Consider the following 20,376-nt stretch of genomic DNA (forward strand, 5'->3'; position numbering starts at 1 on the left):
AAACTGCAGCTTGACTGCTACTACAAGCTTTGACAAGTTGTTGAGCAAATGCAGATTTACCGGAACATAATTGTGCAACTTTGAATCAGAGACGTTTTAATCCAGGAAATGAAACAGGTTAAACATCTCAACATCAGTTAACAACGTTCTTCTACAAACGTTTTTTTTAACTTATCTGAGGTGATCGGAAATCCGCAAACAAATGAGGTTTCTGTTTGACTTACGTCAGAAGCTGAACACATTTTTCTGAATCAGATAATAGTGACAATCTAAAAGCCAAGTCCAGAGATTTTCTTTCCAGAAATCTCTTGTCTTAAAGGAAGTCTGGTTATATTTCAGAGTATCGTAAGATCCTCCACTGTTTTAGCATCTCAGAAATATTCCCACCCATTGAACTTTTTCACATTTTGTGAAATAACCACCAGTAACTATGTTTCCACCCAAATGTCACGCAAATTTTGAGCAAACTTCTGAATCGTCACACAGAAAATGTGAATGTGGCGTGTTTCTATCTACTGGTTTAGAGGGAGTCAACCAGACTAAGCAGAGCTTCATTTCTTCGCATTGTGTTTCACATTGGAGTAATAAATGCGACGCAGAGGGTGCAACCTAGCACGAATCACACATCTCAGAAAAATGGAGAGAGCTCTCCCCTTTGTTCTGGAGGTTTGGACTTTGAAATTTCTCTGAGTTTTGTGCCTCTGGTAAGCCACAGACCCACCACCAGCAGATGAGGAAAGTTCACTGCGTCGCAAATTATTTGGCAAACGTGCTTCCATTTCGCTTTGTGCACTTTGGGTCAATCTTGGAAACGGCAAAAACCACCTCTAGGAGTTTTTTCATTATTATTATTTTGCGGTTTCCATCAACAGTTTCTAATGCGATATTTCATAAAGTGCATAAAAAAATTGTTGATGGGAACATGCTAATGAAATTTCATGAGAATTTATGTCAATTATATATACAATGTGGTACAAAATTGTGAAGAAATTGTGATTTTCAATTTTTTTTTCATTCAAAAGAGTATATATACAGGGAACCAATTGTCTACAGAAGTCCCCTAAATATTAAATAGAGGTTATAGTTTAATTACACACTAAATAGGACTTTATTATGAACCATTTTGAGGTTTAGGTATTCACTTACAGCATGAGGGGTGCTGTAACTTTGTTATTTACAGTGAAGGCCACAGCATTTGAAACAAATTAAAAGCCACCTATGACCCAATCGGTCTCTAAGGCCCTCATTCCTCTGCAGAACAAACTGTACTTGTTATGAAAATCACACCTCTAATGTGATGGCACATTAACACCGAAACCAGATTATAAAACAGGAAACCGCAGCAGAGAATAGTCACTAAAATGAAAGGTGAGACAGAAATCAATAAGGCCACTTCAGAGAGTTTAATTTGGTTTGAACTGTCCGATCCAGCAGGGAAAACGCGGCGTGTGAGGTGTAGTTTATCTTGAAAAGAAGCAGTTTTGAAAAGGCTGGTGGCTAACTCAGATCAGACTGCTAATTAGTAATTAAGTGCTGGTGTACTTTCTATTGAATCCTAGTAAAAAAAGAAGAAAGAACACTTGACTTGAGTAGTCCCTGTTGCCTGAGAACTTCTTGTCAGCTCTTAGTTCACGTTTTATGCCGGTCTGCCTCCCCAGGACTTTTCGTCAGGCAGCGTCATAAACGTCAGGAATCTCCAGGCAGATAACCAACCATCAGTGTTCAAAGGGGCTTCTTCGTTGCTCGCTTTCAGTTATGCATTCGCTTAAACTCAAGCCTGCCTTTTGATGTGCCGAAAGTAGATTGCTAATTGGCAACCCACAAAGAACTGAAATTGGATGACTGTGCATTTGGGTAGGCAAATCTAGCTTTGACAACTCCTTTGCCTTTGAGGAGGGAAAGAGGCTGGATTTAACACTATTTTCATCCCAGCCCTTTAGTTTCATCTCCTTCGTACTCGATTGTAGATGAAGTAGTCGCTCTTCTTCCTCACTGAGGTTGTTTAATAAAGATCCACTGATCAGAGTCCTGTGTCCAGCTTCTAATTTACAGCTATGTGAAGCTTAGATGTGCTAATGCTAACCCTATTGTTATTCCTCGTTAAGTACTATGATTACCCAAATTAAAACTAATTTTCCCGTAGCCTTCCTGCCATGAACGTTTCTTTACTGCTAGCGGACTCCTGGGATTTGCGAGGGTCACAGCTGCCTGTGAATAGCTAAAATCAGCAAATAATTGAGACCTCCTCTTAAAATGCTTAGAACTACTTAATGTAATAGTTCAAACAACAAATGCTAGCCAACAACCTGTCAAGTAGAACTGCGTGTAGCTGTTTCAGCTTCCCAAGCTGCATTTATTTAGAATATATCAATATTTCCACAAAGAAGCAGATTTTTTGCAAACAAACTTGATTCTTTCCATACGGTCTATGGAAAAAAAGTTAAATTGTGAATATTGAACCGATAATGTATTGGTATTACAGGAAAATGTCACATTATATGCTACAGATTATTTATTGTCAATGAAGACAAAATAGGTTGACATGGTGTCTTTACCTTGAAATGCTAACAATTTTACCTAGTCAATTAACCTGATAACTCTGCTAAACATGAGAGGTTAGCATAACTACTGCTAACAGAAAATACACCTTTACTTTTCAGGAAAGTAGTTTTCTTTGAATTGTATTTCATTACAATTATTTTCAGTCCAAAGACTTTTATCCTTGGTATTTTTTTAAATGGAAAAAAAAATGGGTGAGGCCAAAGGCTAACAGCTAGTCAAATAGAAATTCAGTTAATTTTATATTATGATTTAATCATGCAGTCTTTTCTCAGTCCTTGTTATTATGCTAAATATACCTCATCCGTTCCACCAAGATCATTCATCTTTCAACATGGCGGTCATGTTATTTGTTTCATTTATTCAGCCCGACCAATGACTCGGATGACCTTGACGAGCCCGACGATCGTGGCCCGGGGTAAGAAGCGCAACATGACCGTCGCCACCTGCACTTCGGCCAACGGGAAGCCCCCAAGCACGATCAAGTGGAACACATTGTTGAAGGGGGAAGCCACCTTGCAGGAGACCCGCAACCCGAACGGCACGGTGACGGTGCGGAGCAGCTACGTGGTGGTCCCGAGCCGCGAGACGCACAAACAGAAGCTCACCTGCATCGTGACGTACCGGGGCGAGAGGATCACAGACAGCGTGGTGCTCAACGTGCAGTGTAAGAAACCTGCTGTTGTTGTTCAAGTTTTGTGTTTTTCTTCCAACTATAAGTTTGTCATTGCAGCTTCTGAAGTAGACAGCAAACGAGCTGAAATGCTTTATATTTCAAGTCAAAACTAGAAAATTAAACATTCATGCAGGGAAGAGTCTAGACTGAAACAACAGGCTTGTTATTAGTCTGACGCTGACAGTTTCCTGAACTTTTCTGCTATTGTGATTGGAAGATTTCATTCTTTTTGCAAACTTGACACTGTTCTATTTCAGTCGTTCACATGCACTGTATAAAAAAGATACCTAATCAATTCTGGCTGAGCTTTTCCTCCTTCCGGTCAGCAGCATCAACCATTTCTATATGAAGGGGTTACTTTGCCTTTAGACACAGTTGATCTGTGGTTTTGTGTGCTTCTGATTAATTCACCTAAGATTACCATTGCAGTTTATTGGAAACACACCTGTGGGTGTATTTAAAGGCAACATTGCATTCTTGTGTGACATCATGGAAAGAATCAAGAGGAAATAACAGCAATGTCAGGAAAACAATTGTATAACAATTGTGCAACCACACACAACAATCCAGTTTCTCTTTCATTAATCTCACATTGAGCAGATAAATATTATTTGAATGATCCTAACTAACTTAAAATCCATTGTCTGATTAAATGCCAGACAATGGAAAAACACACAAAAAAAAGATTAGGTGTCTTTTAACACAACGTATCATTTGGTTGAAACCATAAACAAGTGAGGCGTGAACTTGTTTGCTTCTAAAGTTTGACTGTGATTCAGCAGGGTTGCAACGGAGACAATAAGTTTTGCTACCATGTTTAACATCACTGTGCCTTCCTTGCAGATGAACCCGAGGTGAAGATTGAAGGGTTTGATGGAAACTGGTACCTGAACCGTAAGGACGTCCAGCTGACCTGCAGGGCAGACGCGAACCCCCCTGTGACGATCTACCAGTGGAAACTGTGAGTGCGACTCAAACCCGTCACAGAAACCCTTAAAGGCTCTGAAAACAAGATGTAGCGTGACTGCGTGCCGTTTCTCTCTCCTTAGATTTGTGGGGGGAAACTAAATCTTGTTGTCGAGGTGTTGCTGAGGCACAGGAGGGTCATTTCGCAGAGCGGGAATGCTGAGCGAAAACGTACTTCCCCAACATTCTTATACACAAGAAACCGATCATCCAAGATAGAAGCAGCAGCCTCATGTTTTGTTGTAAAACGTGTAATGAAGATAAAACCCCAGGCAGAGTACAATGGGCCTATTACAGCGGCAACACAGCCCCCTATCTACCTGCCGGTCACAGATACTGAGAGATAAATGCAAACGGTGCACACTTTATGCTTTGTGTTTGCTGTTTTGCTTTTAAGTCTTTGGGCCAGCATGCAGGTGAGAGAGCGTCACTGTTAGCGCTGTTGTGTTCTCAGCAGGGCACGGAGGCAGCGGCTCACCCTCGACTCCTGAAGCCGAGACATAATAGATTAAAACATCACGCCAGCTGAGATCAGTATTTCTGATTCGGTGACGATCAGAGCGAAGTTGAAGGATGAAATTCAGAATAACCACTCAGAATGAGATTCCAGAACTGATAAGTAGGAAATATAATCCGAAAGGTATGCAAACAACGCAGGTGAATTTAGATATTCTCACCTTGGGGATGACTGGGTGAGAATAGATGTTGATTTTGGACCATCAATACTTTTAAATCTGAAATATTAACTTTTAACTTATTTGGGAAATATTCACATAAACACCCTCTTGTCCAGTCGATTCCCAAAGTATATTTTCAGGGCTAAATGTTACCCATTTTTCCATTATAAAGAAAGATTGTTGATCATCATTAGAATAACAAACAAGTTTGACTTTTCTGACCCGAATTGTCACTTTTAGATGTAAGTTGGTTAAAAGGACCAGGAACATTTCAACTAAATGCGAAAGCTTGTAAACCTGAAAAAGCAGAAACAAAACAGTAACTAACATCAGTGTGAACTGAGAGGGTGCTGATGTTATGATTTATTATCCCCAAGAGTTGAGTAAATAATTAATAGTTTGAAATAATCTTTCATCTTTGGCTCGTGAAAGTGAACAGGACTTGTTACAACAGGTTTTTATAATCGCAGACAAACAACAGTTTCAGTTTATGGATATGATATAAAAGCCCTGCCTGTGCCAGGAAACCAAAGTGATTTAAATGAGCTCTACCCAATTCTGCCAAGAAAAGTGGCCAGATCTCCTGCCAGACGTCTTCCCAAAGCTTGTGGAAGACTGGAAAAAAAAGCGTTCAGTTCCTGCAAAAAGCTAAATTATATTTTTGCAAATATCAGTCTGGGTTTTGAGCTTGTATGTTTAAATTTGTGTTTTTATGGTAAAGTGACACTGAAGTTGTCTCCATACTAAAAAAAAAGCTTTGCTGTGGCTTGTGTTCATCAAGCTAATCAATATGTAACAGCAAAAAAACTCTACTTTGAGTTGGATTTTAAAATTAATGCATTTAGATTTTTACATTCCCACATTACGTTTCAAAACCGAGAAATCAATGTTGCAATGTTTCCTTGAATTGCTTTATGAAGATGAAGCAATTGCAACTTCAATGATTTTGCGAATCATTAAATTTGTTGTTTCCATCTTACAAAAGCAAAGGAAGCACTGAAATCGTAAATGAATGATGTCTTTGCTGTAGCTTGTGTTAATTAAGCCAATCAATACGTAACATCAAAAATAAAACTGATTTGAGCTGGATTTTAAAATGAATTTGTTTAGATTTTTATATTCCCACATTATGTGTCGAAACCGAGAGATGAACGTTGCAATTTTTCCTTTAATTGCTTCACGAGGGTGAGGTTGAGAGCAACATTTCTGGATCGGAGGTGAATTAATAGACCATTGTGGCCTCATTGTATCTATTCCTCCAGCAACAATGAGATTTTAATAAGACATACAGATCACCCCTTTCTCCTTTTTCTTGTTGCGCACTCATATATCTTTTGGAGAAGAAACCCAGACGTACACACAAAATAAGAAAGCAAGATAATGTATTTTTTATTTATCTGAAGCAAAGGGAGATGGGAAGGGAGGAGGAAGAGGAGGAGGAGATGTGATCTGGAAAGACGAGGGCACAGGGCTGACAGATCGGAGAGGACGGCCATTGCCGCACAGAAAACGAGAAGCCAAATCTGTTGTGAAGGTTCCCCTGGGCTCGGCTGTGGAGGTCAGCGCCAGGCTGTGAGGGAACGATGGAGCAGGACAGCATCATAAGCACTTCCAACAGGAAGGTGTAACCCGTTCTAATTACACTGGTACAAATACTCACGTTTTTTGCCAGGCTTCCAGTTGTATATTTGACTTTCGTTCATTACTGTCCCAGTTGTTATTTTTACCATCTGCAGAGATTTTTCCTTCGTAGTTTCTTTTTCCGAACCTTAAAATACACACAGCTCTTGCAGCTGAGAATAATGGCTCTCTGGCAGAAAGACCTGTTCCGTTTGAACTTTATCGTTTGTTTTGAAAATGTATTCTTTTAGGACATCCTTTAGTTTTCCAAGTATGCAGAAGATATGAAAATGAGGCTCCAGAGTTCATTATCATCACTTACAACTAACTTACTTGTGTGATTAAGATTTCAGACTTTTAAATTTTCTTTTTTTTTTCCCTTCCCCTTTCATTAAAAAGCTATTTTCCAGCAGACAAGAAAACCTCATCGCATCCTTAAAGGCATTTTCAGTTCCTCAAAGACAAAGGCCTGCATGAATCACAAAATCTGAATTTTGTTATTAATGCATTTCACAGTGTGATTACTTCAAACTCGACTCTAATTAGCTGGCTTTCTTATCTCTGCTCTGAAAATGAGATTCTATTAGTCATGTTGATTAAAGGCCACAATAAGACAAATGTTTGTTAATTTCTTCAGTCTCCAGTAGCAGTGGCTGAAATTCACAAATACTTAATAGCCTTTTAAAGGGATATTCAAACCTCAGTTTGTTTGAAAAAGTACAGCCAGTTCTGCTTTCATGGAGACCACAAAGCTTTTAAGATCCCTTTGTTTAGGCAGTTAGAAGTGAATGAAGAATTCAGTGACCCAACAATGCATCTATAGAGGTTGTTGGGTTTTTTTTACCGTCTTAAACCTTTTTTTAACTTAGGCACAGGCTATATTGATATTGAGTTAGATTAAACTTTTCTCTCAACAGATGCTATGAGATCCTCAGATTGTTATCAGTTCCAATAAATACCTCAATTATTTCTGTCCTCTTTTGGGTTCTTTCTAAACAGTATTTTGAGGCCCCTGGCTTTCTTCCTGGCCATAAAGACATTTGAGATTATTTTGCTTCGAACTCGTGGCAGTAGGTTTGGCAGATCAATCTGGCAAGACTCAACGTGGCTTATTAATACGTGCTTTTTATAGCTTTTCCTTGATATTTTGCAGAATGAAGAACTTTATGCGTTTGCTTTTTGGATATCCCCACAGTTGGTCTCTTTAGGACAGCTTCTTCCCCTTAATTACAACCACGAGCAGCACTGAAACCCAAATGCCGCTATCGTCACTTCATTTGCATCCAAAGATTTAATGGACGTGTCAGATTTAAAATGTATACTTCTTTGCGTCTTTTAAGATTTGCTTTGTTGGAAAACAGAAATCCTCATTCAGCATTCAAAGCGACGTTGAGGGCTCTATGTTTTCCACAGGCTGGCATTGAAATTTTGTTGTTCCCCCTCTTTGGATGTTGTTTTGAATTTGACCACAATTCACACAAGAGGAGGACAATAAAATGTTTGCAAAGCTAAAGATTAAACTTCCCATCAGCCGTCAGCAGATTTTTTTGTAACTTGTGCATTTTTTTGTTTTGAATAAAAATTATTAGGATGTTTTCATACACAATTTAACCCGTCTAGACCGAATGTGTCAGCTTGACACAGTCAAATTTGCAGTACTGTAACTCTGCGACACTTTGCGCTATCTGAAAGAATCCAACGGTTTCTGGAAGCAGAGACGCTGCGCTTTCCATCCAATGTCAGGTTATTACAGTAATTTCACTCCCACCGTAGCAGGGAGTGAAATTTATATGATGGGAACTGTTAATAGATAAATAGTAAATTGTGAAAATAACTTCTAGATATTGAAAGCTCCAGTTGTTGTTGACAAGTGGGCAATATATATTTACTCACTGGACATTTGAAGAACATCATACAATTAAAATAAGCAAAAATATCCTGGTGGAGATTTGAAACTTAGGACTCAAGGGGATAAAGAATGATTTGTTCTTTTGATTGTAATTAAAGATGGACAGTCAATCCATGTTGTAGCTTTGTTTGAGACTTTTATTTTGGAGTGAGAAAGGAAGTAGCTCTTGAGTTGCCTTGTGTTGGCAGATTAAGCTTTTTATGATTGTTGATCAGCAAAATCCAGCTAAATTATTGATTAAAAAGCCTCCACTGTTTTGGGGTATTCAGTAGAACAATAAAAGACAATATAAAAATATGCATTGTTAAAATATTACTCATGGCTGCTAACATAGCTAAGTGTTAGCAGCTTCCCCTTTATAGCTTCTTCCTCTCTAGTGTAAAATCTGAAACAACTGGACTTCATTAGGTTTCGTTTTCCCACAAATATTACCAAAATCTTTTGTCGTTTTGTTTTAAAGAACCCAGTGTGTCGTTTCATGTCGTTAGCTTGGTATACCGTGACATTTCTACTGACAGGAGCCCAAATACTTTGAGTGAACGAGGCGAAGCTCCATGTAAAGGAGTTCTACCTTTAATTACAGAGTATATTTTCCCTCAGTTTTTCCTCCTAAAATAATGATGCAGTTTGTACTGACAGAGATGTGAGGTTGCTGCAGCCTCCTCACACCGACATCTGTACACAGACACTGCATACATGAGGAGCCCAGCCAGTCATCAAAGAATCCGTATCGCTCTCAAGCTGTTTGTTAGTCTTTTATTTTGCAGCCCCTCAGGCTCCATTCATGCCCACACACTCAGTCACACACACACACGCATGCACACACACACACGCATGCATTCACTCATGCAGGCATTGCTGGTCATGGCAGAAGCAGTGGTGAATCGCGGTTTGCAAGCCTTTCATTTCTACAGCAAATCAATTGAGCTTTGCAGAACTCAGCATTTGATGGAGGTTCACAAGTTAACTGATTATTGAATCGTGACATGCTGTATTGAGGGTTGTTTGCCGTCTCGCTGCAATTGCCTCGCTCAGGTGACCAATGGAAAATCTACTCAAGCTCAGCTTTTTCTATTGCTTTGTGCTCAGAAATACATTTGAGCCACAAAGGTCCGAAAGTCTGAACTTTGTATTGATAGTATTCCGGTTTTATTCCCGGTCTTATTTATCCATCCATCCATACGTACGTCCCTCTCTTCATCCAGCCAACCACTGGTCCATCCATCCATCTTTCCATCCCTCTCTCCAGCCACTGAACAGTTTTTATTGGTTCATTCATCCATCTGTCCTGGAAAATAAAACTTTTGTTTGCTTACTTGGAAGAATGAGCAGTGAAGGTTTCTGAGCAGGTGTTATACTTATGGAAGTGGTAGCCATTATCCTTACATCCTTTTGTTTCTACATCCATTCATCCATCCATCCTTCTCTTTATCCATCCAACTATTTTTATTTGTTGATACATCTATCTGTCCCTCCCATCCATCCATCCATCCATCTAGAAAAAAGTATTTAAAAGGTAAAATAATAAACAGAGAACATTACAGTTGTGAGTGTGAGAATGTATGTAAAGTTTTCAGCATGAAATAGGTGAAGGAACTCGTTTATTTCATTTTAAACCGTCCAGATCCGGATCTTGTCATATTTCCTGTAGCGATATGTTAATTACACTCCCCGCCACTGTCATTTAAGAGCCTTGTTGAAAGCACAGCTCAAGTGCCTGATTGGTGACCATTGTTAGCATGAGGCCTAATTTTGTTTTCTCTCTGTAATCTCATCCCGTTCTTCTCTCACTTCAGTAAATGGAGCGCCATATTGTTTTTAATGTCCTTGCACAGCAGCGCCTCTCGGAGTCTCTCTCTTTCCCTGTGACCCGGGAGCGATGACAGAATATCTTTTCAGCCGGCGTCCTCATTGTCACCACAGTCAGGCCGGAGAACTATTCAGCGCTATCGCAATTGTAACTCTTCTTAAGCCGAGTCCATTCAGTGCAGCCGATGAAGCCGATCGGGTGGAAGGCGACGGGAAACGGCTAATTGTCCTGAAAGTGGAAACCTCTTTTGAGCCTGCGGGCGCTGTGAAAAGTCGGCCCGGATAATAGAGTGGACGGGTTCCCGCGTTCATGATCTGTGACCTTAAAGTGGGCTGGCCTGATCAAAAGGACACGGGCGAGTCTGAGCGCAGCAGAGATAGTGGACCATAAAGGCAAACACCTTTAGGCAGGAGAAATGGGCAGTCTTCAATAAAAGCCCGGCATTTTGTAGAGTCTGTATTTATCGCTTGATCAGCTGCCTCTTCTGACAGCTCCCTTGAGTTTTAAGTTCAGCCATGTGAGCTGGGCTGTAGATGAGAAAGCAGACTCCCCTTTTCTTTTCCTGTCTGTTTTGTATTCCTCATGCCGAAACAGCCTCTCCTCCAGCGTCAGCTATATTGTACCTGTTAGGACCGGGTGGGATTCCCTGTCCTCATAATATTGTTAGGATTTGATGGATGACATCTGAAATACAGTGCTGTCAAATATTCCTGGTATTTATCTCACCCCCACATGCAGGGTTGTTCACCGCTCCAGATTTTTCTTATACGTCTTGCAGAGATTTTTTTTTCTCTCTGTTTTTTTGTGGTTTGGAGTAATTTCGTCCTTTTATGTGGTCTGCACCATTGGCTTTTTTTTTTCTTTTCTTTTTTTAACTTTATTCTTTCCGACAGTCTGAACGGCTCGCTACCCACCAACGTGGAGATCAAAAACAACACCCTGTTCTTCAAGGGGCCCGTGACCTACGACCTGGCCGGAACCTACGTCTGTGTGGCGATCAACGGCATCGGGACGCGCACCGGAGTCGTGGACGTCAACATCACCGGTAAGCGAAAACACAGCTGCCGTTTCCGCGCTCTCCCCCGTTCGGTAATTCTGGCATGGCTTGATCAATACAGTATCCATCAGACAACAGCGCAGTGCCTTACAAAAGTATTCACACCTCTTGTAAGTTTTCAAATGAACATTTTTATTCACTCTTTTTTTATTCTGATACTCCTAAACCAGAGGTTTCAAGCTCAAATGAAGTAAATATATCATTACAAATAACCATCTATTACTGAGCTAACAATGCCACTTCCTCAAATAAATTTGGGCTTTTTGTTCACATTTTCTTAATGCTGCACAACAAAAATATTCAAAAAGCAGTGTCTTTAGAAGAAAGTTTATTTTTTTAATGATCCTGCTTCTTTCAAGTCTGCCCCCTCAAAAACTGCCCGTACTGTACAATTAAAAATTATTTTATGTGATAAAATTTTGAATCAAGTGATTCAATAACTTAAGGGCCTTATTACATTTTTTTCCACATAAAGGTGAGGGCCGGAAATAGGAACTGCATGACCCCAGCCGTAAACGCAATCCAGTACACCCCACCTCCTTAATTTTATTAATTTGATGCTAAAATGCAGCTTTCCTATGACAAAATTAGGGTTTTGGAGTACCAATGCTACCATCATTAGAACAACAGTTTGTTAATGAACCATTTTCTCCTCAGATCTCAAAGATTCAAAGCCATTGAAGTCTGGTAGAAGAAGCTTATCTGGTGAGGTTAAGAACAGAGTTAAATTTTTTGGTCCACATGCAAAAACTCTTATTTGTATCAGAAAGCGAGCACTGCCAATAACTGTGAACAGGCCACATCAAGAAAGACGTTGGCGCCTTGCTGTGGGAACGACCGGAAAGTTGGTCAGAAGGGATGTTAAGAACGGTGGAGACAAAGACAGAAAAGCTGTTGCAGACACTGGGATAGAGGTTAAAGTTACAACGGAACAACTGACAGAACTATTCATGAAAGCATATTGATGTCTGAAAATGGCCCACTCAAAGTCTTGATATAAATCTATTTGGGGAATAGTTGGGTTAAAAGGAGTAAAAACTAACGCAAGCCACACTTAACAGATTTTTGTTTGTGCAACGGTAAATGAAAACCAGGTTTTATTTAATTGTGCACCACTTTGTGTTGATCTATTAAAAGAAATCCCCTCAAAATACATTGTGGTCTGCGGTGACAAAATGGGCAAAAAAAAAAAAACCCATCAAGACGCAGGAATATTTCTGCAAGGCACTGCAGCTGCACACATGAGCAGACCAGTTGATTGTCACAAATCATCTGTGCGTCTCGGTGTCTGAGTATCCACACAGCTTGTTAGAACAACTCCCATCACACATCCAAACGTGTGGGAGCAAACTAACAGGTCTATTCTCAGCACCCAGAATAACCCACAAGAAATTGGGGTTTTTTTAGGTGAGGGCACTGTATTGATCATAACTTGCTCAAACTGCTGCTCATGCCTCTTCTGCTTCTTTTGTCTCTTCTGGGGGAAGAGGGGGGGGAAATGCTGAGCAAAATTGATTCAGTTTTCTACCCTTCCACATAATTGCAGGCACACAGACTCTGTGGTATCTTGTGGTTCTAACCCTGAGGAGACCGACAAAGCCTCTGCTATCCATTACAAACCAGATCTCACTATACATCCTAAAGATGAGGGGATCTTCCTCTGATTGGTAGCAGCTGTGTGCGTGGTGCTGGGGGACTGTTTCAGTTTTGGTCTGGTTGGACTGGACTTTTCTCTCTCTCTCTCTCTCAGCTGCTTGGTTTCAGGGAATCTGGCTTGTTCTAACTTGCATTGCTTTGCATGTTAACTCGTGTCTCTGGAATTGCTTGGTGTGAAATGAACAGCTGTTCCTTGCAGTGTCATTTGCTTCTGCATCCTCTCCTTCCATGTGCTACTTGCCGCAATAAGGTTCAGAAATAAAAACAAAACACTTTTTACCGGATGTGGCGACATTGTTTGCAGAGTGTGGTAATATATATCTCAGAAGCTCTTAAAGAACCTTTAGAAACTCTAAATCACTGCGGACCAGCTTGCATCGGGTGTTTAGCATAAAGAACTGCACAAAGCAAATGCACCAAAGTAATTTTCCATTTCTCCTTTTTTCATTGATCGCTTAAATTAACAAACTGCATTGCTGCTTTCCCAGTAGTCTTTGTTTATTCTCCACATTTGTCTGCATAATTTTTATTGTGTGAGCAAAGTGAACAATGCGTGAGTACATGATTGGAGTGTGCTCAGTTTCAGTTTGTCTAGTTTAGAAAAGGACATATTTTAGGTTTGCAGCTGTTAAAAGGCTTGCAGATTTCTTAAGCAGCAGGTGAAACAAAAGGAATAATGAATCTGTGAAATCACTCCTTATTCTTAGCAGGAGGATACAACAGTGGCAACTTTGTGATGAATAATCCAGGTAGTGCTTTGCACATATTTAGAAACCATAAAACGATGCATTAGGATCTCTTTCCTGCAACCTTTAGGTTTCTTCAAAGCAAAAAACAACAAAAGACATTTCTTCAGAGCTACTTGTTGAGGCTTGTCCTCCTTAACTTTCTAAAATCAGTGGAAGATTTGCATAATTGTTGCCTGAGGCTTGTTTGACTTGTTGTCAAACAAGTACTAAGCAACAAATGCACTCTGTCAGAATCTTTTAAAGAGACAGGAGCCAAAATGGACGGATTATTACCACATAAACTTTAGCTACAGGAAGTTCGTAAATTAGCAAATAAAACGCTGTTATAATCATTTTTACTCAACTTGACATTCACAAGATTAAGACAGCCATGCACTCGGGGAGATGACTTTAATCTAAGCCACACCTCTTTTTGGAAGTAGCCCAAAAAGAGGTGTGGCCTTTACAATTGAATCTGCAATTGTATGCATCCTTTGACATATGAGAAAATATGATTTCGTGTCATTTTAATATATGTTTCAGCATGTCATATTTTCAGTCTAAAGGCTGCTTTTATTTCCACTAAAAAATGGAAAAAGCTCCATCCTTGATATCTGGAATTACATTCACTGCAAGACCTGTCCTGAATATTAAACATCACACAGCACCTGGTCGTCTTTTTGTACCCTCTGAAGTAATAAGCTGGCTGGAAACAAGCTCCAAGTGTTGTTCTATACTGTTACATGGCCAGGAGCACTGAATTTCCCAAAGGGTGCCTTACAAGCCTTAAAAGCACGTTGCCGGTTCCCATAGTAACGTTAAAGCGAGAACAGCCAGCCTCTCCTCCTAATGCACAGTTCAGAGGCTCAGCTCCAGCGTGGCGCCCCGTCAAATTGCAGAGCAGCTCAAAAATGGCTTTGGATGATCTGAAGCGGTATAGTTCGGCGCTTTTGATTCAACCTGACTGGGGCAGTGCAGTTTTGTCTTTGTGTTGGTCCAGAATAAATCCCTTTAAACAGTCATATTTAACAGATTTGAATATTTTATCAAAGTTCATTTATTCCAGTAACTCCGTTCACAAAGGGAAGCATATTAAATCAATTTATTACACAGGATGATGTTTTCAAACATTTATTTGTTAATTATGATGATTTTTTTTAATGCTTGCCACTAATGAACACATGAAATTCAAGATGAGAAAAGAAGAGATATTTATTTTAGTCATTTTTAACCTTTCCATCCAAAAGTCAAAACCACACATTGCTGAAAAAACAAATGGAAAATAAAACAGAAATGAAAAATCACATAAATAGATAAACAATATTTATATTCCTGTCAGTGTGCAGGCTGAAAAAACATAGATGGGAGCATAAGTTGTTTTTACCTTCATTTTTTATATAAAGAGCATTATGGAAATGAAAACAGCACAATCTTTTCTGTATATTTTTCTAAACCTAACTCCAAGAACCTCAAGCTATATTTGTTCAGAAAATTATTCTTACACAATATTTAATTTAAAAAAGGGTTTTAACTCACTATAACAATATTTTCACATTAATCTCATTAATTGAAGTACAGTTGTTTCTAATATTTGTCCTGACTTTTAATTAAGCTGATTTTAACACAAAAATATAAACTTAATCAAAATTAGGCCAATACCTGCTTAACCCTTTCATGCATAGTGGTCACTGTCTAAAAGCCATTTTCTTGTACTTCTTGTGAATTTTTATGTTATAAATGCACACAGACCACTGAAGTGTACACTAATCCATCATAAAATACACTCAACTACTGTTAAATCCAATCAAATAACCTCTAAACAACAATAATATTAATGTATTTTTAAATAACAACGTTGTATTTAGAGAAAATTACAATTGATCACTTAAAAAAAAATTTCCTATCTTTTTTTTAATGCCCTTAGAAAATAAAAATTAAGGATCAGAATTCCTGCATGAAAGGGCTAAATGTTGTTATTTTCAGTAAAACTCGTCTTAGCATTATTCTATCAAATATTACTGCGGGTTTCATACTTGTGCCTTGGTGGTTGATTTGAATTAACCACAAATCCGTTTGAAGAAACCGAATGAATGAAGATCTGTTTCAGGCGAAATTCAGGTTTAACAAAAGACTTTCTACTGAAATTCCAAAGGACTTGTGCCGACTTGACATGTGCTGTACAATTGGAGCTGAACAAATATGCTGATGAGTCATTAACCTGCAGGTTGACGACTGGTGTTGGAGTCTGCACAGAGTGAGGTCCAGGTATTGCCACCTCAGTGTCCTTTGCAGCGTAGGAAGGTGACGAGGCAACAGCCTCGATGCCTGTGTTCAATAATTCAAGTAACTGGAGGGTTGGAAAATATAAAACACGCATTTTTCTTCTCGTTAAAGTCTAATTTTAATGTTTCTGAGCTGTGGAGGCTCTCGAAGGAGTTGTTTGAGAATCAATAACTCAGCCAGATGGTCTCTTTAGCCTCCAGCCAACTTTAACAAAGTAACCACAAAAGTGAAGCCCGAGCGATCAAGATTCAAAAATTTCTTCCAGCTCGTCTTTTTGCTGGGACATGCGTGATTTTTTTTGTTTGTTTGTTTTGTTTTCATTTTGAAGTAAATTCTTTTAGATTGACAGGGTAATGTGCAGCACACCTGTCGGTTAGCCAGCCCCCGCCACCTGTGTCAGGGAGATAAAATGTCCTTGACAATTTGTTTGTATGGGAGGAAAAAAGCTATTTTCTCACTGTGGGATGCAGCACTGATGGAGCTCTTAAAGGAAAGCGCATTTTAATCAAGCTTCTTTTACTGACGGGTTTGCAGGTGCTGCGGCGCTGCAGATATCAGCGGGGCCACGGCGCGCCTTGTTTCAATTAGCTTTGGGATAGCGCTCGCAGCTCGGATGGCGGCGACAATAGTAAGTCGCGCGGGTGACGGCGGCTTTCCACGACGACGACACGTGTTCTGCAGATATGGTGTCAGGATCTAATGAAGCACTTCTCGGTTTTTAATCTGTCCTCGCTCTCAGGGAAGGAAAGGCGGAAGAGGAGGCGCCGTGTGACGCTTCCCGCCTCATTTACATGCAGTTCAGAAATCTCCAGAGATAAAGTTGACGAGTCGTCAGAAATGATTAATCAGCTAATTACCAACAGGCATCAGAGGCTGCACCGAAAAGTAAAGACAATTAAACCAGCGCCACTATGGAGGTTGTTTTTTGACCAATCACTCTCGGCAGCTTTTCAAAGCGTCTAATAGGAATGCCAGTCAAGCAGTCAGAGGAAGCCGCAGGAAGAGGGGCTGAGTGAAGCGGTTAAACCTCAGAGATCGTCCTTCAGCTCACAAGAGCTAAATCAGTCTTTCATTAGGATAATCAGCCTTCCACCACCGTGCTCTGTTTTTGTGTTTGAAACAAATCAATGTCGCCACCTTAAATTTCTTCCCAGCTCATAACGCGGCGTTGATGAATGGCCGTTTTGTCAGGACGGCCTTACAATTATGTCATTATCGCCTCTGAGAAAGCAGATGTGTGGTTTGTTTTTTCCTTCATTCTTGGCAGTTAACAGTAAATTGAAATGTGGGAAAGTTTTTGCTTTCCATATTCTTGGATGTATTTGTTTACAAAGTTTGAGATTTATGCTCTCACACATAAGAGCCGGTTTGTGTGAGAAAACCATCGAAGACGGTGCATTTATTCAGGATCAGCTGGAAGGATGTTGAATCTGTCGGGGGGAAAATATGTTCGTGAACCTTTCAGAGATCAACCCCCACTCAGGGATCAGCTGTACTTCTCCTTTTTTTGTCAGTTGTGCTGCAGGGCCTCATCACACGGGTTAGACTGGATGGAGCGCTCTCTTAAGTTTAGAGAGAAAGCAGGACGACGGACGCCTCGGAAAACACAGGACTATCGTTGCCAACTTCTGTTCACGCCTGCCTGAGCAAGCAACAGTCAGCTTCTGTTGGGGAAAATCAAGTTACCAGAGAAAATGGTGGTGGGGGGGAAAAAAAATTAAATAAAACCTCAGACGTGGTGAAAATAAACCAAATAAGTTGGGAAGCGTTTTGTGGAAATATAAGCAAATAAAACACGTGATCGCGCGAGATGCTTCGGTGAATCCAATTTTTTTGAATTTAGCGAAAGATGGGAGGCAGAAATAAGCTTCGAGGCAAACAGCATCTGGGAGCGGAGCAGAGGTGGAAAAGAGGGCAGAAGGCTGTTTACAAGACTTTACGTAACAGCCTGTGTCAACCTCCACTGCTCGCTGGCTGTCGCTTTCTCCATCCTCTAATTCCTACATTTCACTGATATTAAGGGAATAAAACACAGAGACGATGAGAGGGGGTGAAACTGACTAAAACCAACAAAAAACACTAAAATCTCTAATGGAAACAAATGGTGCATATGTAGAGCAGTAACCTTATCCAAATGCTCAAAATGTCTTGTCTCAGCGTAAATATCACATCCAGAAATGGTGTGAAGAAGCAACAACAGGAGAAAACGATGACGGTAAAAAAGCACCTGTCATAAATCCTCCAGGGAATATTCACGCTGTCGCTTTGAAAGTTAATTTTAGGGATTTGACTGATAAAATCTGATCGGATCTGGTCCATCAGATAAAGATTGTATCATACTGGCTGCAGAATCACTGAAATCTAACTTGCGACTGCAAGCCCCGGAACGACTTGAGGGCACTTCTGCATCGATTCTTCAAGATGCTTAAACTCCACTCTAGTAGCAGAGCGCAACTTTTATTAAGAGTAATGTCATTTTGGATGACATAAAACTTATATTCAAGAGTTTCTGTGGAACGTCTCACTGTAAAAGAGTCTCCTCACTTTAGCCTTTAGCTTATCAATTCCATTTGATTTGCTACATTTGACGTATTTTATGGATATTTTAAATTGAAATACTTGGAGGAGTTGCACCGATCCAAGGCTTAAAAGAAAGTAGGCTTAGCCTAGCTGGTTGTTAAACACTTTGTAAACCTTTTGTAAAGGAGTTACATCACAGCTGTTGTAGGAAAGCCATAGAAAGTCCAGTTAGGATTTTCCCACCAGTTGACACCAACGTTGAACTTTCTGGCTCATCTGCAAGAAAACTAAAGCAGCACATTCCCACAGTAAAACATGGTGGTGGGGGTATCATGATGCTTTTTTTTTTTTTACCATACCAGAGTGTATGTACATCCTTAAGACTTGATGAATTTGTCCATCCAAAATTAAGCCCTTAAAATGTCTTTAGTTTGTTTTAAGAAATGTAAGTTGGGCTTAATACACAAATCAAAGGTCTTAAATGTCATTGTGACGATTCGACGGTTTGGTTTCGGTTGTGAGACTTTGCGGTAAAAGTTTGATTCACACACAGACATCTCCTGTGCTGCTAATATACTTGTGCTAGCTGGTATTTTTTGCAACTATTGTGGGTAAATGTGACACCTTTTGGTTGGATGTTGTTAATTTTTTCCAGTGGCTAACTTCTGCTGCCAGCCCGTATGAGTCAGCAGGACTCCTCTGTTTATAGTTTTTAAAGTCTTAAATTTCATTCAGGCTAGCATTAAAAAGGTCTTAAAAAGTCTTGAATTCGACCCACTGAAACCTGCAGATACCCAGCACCTTGTTTTACATGTTTCATTTGTAATTTGAATTACTTCCACACTCTGTGTTAACTTATCCCATAAAATCCCAACAACCAATCTTGGAGTTTGAGGTTGGCAGACCTGTTAGACCCTTTAGTACAAGTCTGCGTAGATTTTGCTTGTCTCAAAGTGACGTTACATCCATCTCTCTGTTATAAAGACATCGGCAAGAAGATCCTTGAATGAAACAAGTATCGCACCATGTATTACTGACATCTAACAACGCTGCTTCTCTGTTCAGCCATTTGTCTTTCTACTCCCAAACAGAGATGAGAGGCATTACGATGTCGGTTTTGCACAGGGTTCCCTTTGCGATGTGAAATTTGTTTGTCTTTCCCTGTCATCCGTCTCAATCTGCGTTCTATACCATATTGCGGCGTCGGCGTCTCACATCGCCGCCTGCATTATTCATAGAGCCAAAGGCCACATGTGTGTCTTGTGTATTATTACACTCTCATTTGAAGCTGAGCTATGTCAGCAGACATTTGAGGACCCCCCACACACATCCACACACCTCCACCTCCTCCTGCGTGTTTTTCATCACCCTTGAACTTTTTGCTTTGACAGCTACAAACCTGCAGGCTTTCGCATCTTTAGGATGATGAAGCGACTTCCTCGCCCCCAAGTCTTCGGCTGCTGGCGCGGGGGTTGCCGGCGTCTCAGATCCTGCCAAGATCACACCTCATTATCCAAATGAGACATTAGCACGGACTGCTCCCGTTGTTCGAGCAGCGCAGGCCGGCCCATAAACCCTAAGCGGCGTTGTTCTGTGCCAGAGCAAGCGCTGCGTAAAACGGAGGAGAGGGATGCTCCCTTTTTCTCCAGAGCAGGCGGGTTTTATTTCACTATTTGAAGAAGACGAAGACGTAATAGCCTGACTGGACACTTGAAATCCAAATGTCACCGGGGAGAGCATGTGAGAGAAGAGCAGCTGAGATCGAAGTGATTTATCTTAACATTTGTTTCTGCATGGCTTGCTGTTTCTGCTCTCCGGAGGATATGCAGAGGAGAAGGATGTGGCAGGCAGATGGAGCGGCGGGGTGGCGGGATTGGCTGAGCCCCCTTCGGCCCATCTCACCTCCTCTTCCTCA

The 20,376-nt window shown here is 40.3% G+C and overlaps 1 protein-coding gene across 5 annotated transcripts in view; it reads left to right on the forward strand.

Annotated features, from left to right (window-relative positions):
* The window catches only part of nectin1b (nectin cell adhesion molecule 1b), a 205,484-nt gene that overhangs the window by 74,582 nt on the left and 110,526 nt on the right, over nt 1-20,376 (forward strand). For all 5 annotated transcript variants that reach the window (XM_055028729.1, XM_055028728.1, XM_055028725.1 and 2 more), the window contains exons 3-5: nt 2,927-3,226; nt 4,079-4,196; nt 11,111-11,262. In XM_055028729.1, the coding sequence (XP_054884704.1) occupies nt 2,927-3,226; nt 4,079-4,196; nt 11,111-11,262 (570 nt within the window). The remainder of the gene's footprint in view (nt 1-2,926; nt 3,227-4,078; nt 4,197-11,110; nt 11,263-20,376) is intronic.

The sequence above is a fragment of the Poeciliopsis prolifica genome, unplaced genomic scaffold, assembly GCF_027474105.1.
Source record: "Poeciliopsis prolifica strain line A6 unplaced genomic scaffold, Auburn_PproV2 SCAFFOLD004, whole genome shotgun sequence".
Classification (NCBI taxonomy): Eukaryota; Metazoa; Chordata; class Actinopteri; order Cyprinodontiformes; family Poeciliidae; genus Poeciliopsis; species Poeciliopsis prolifica.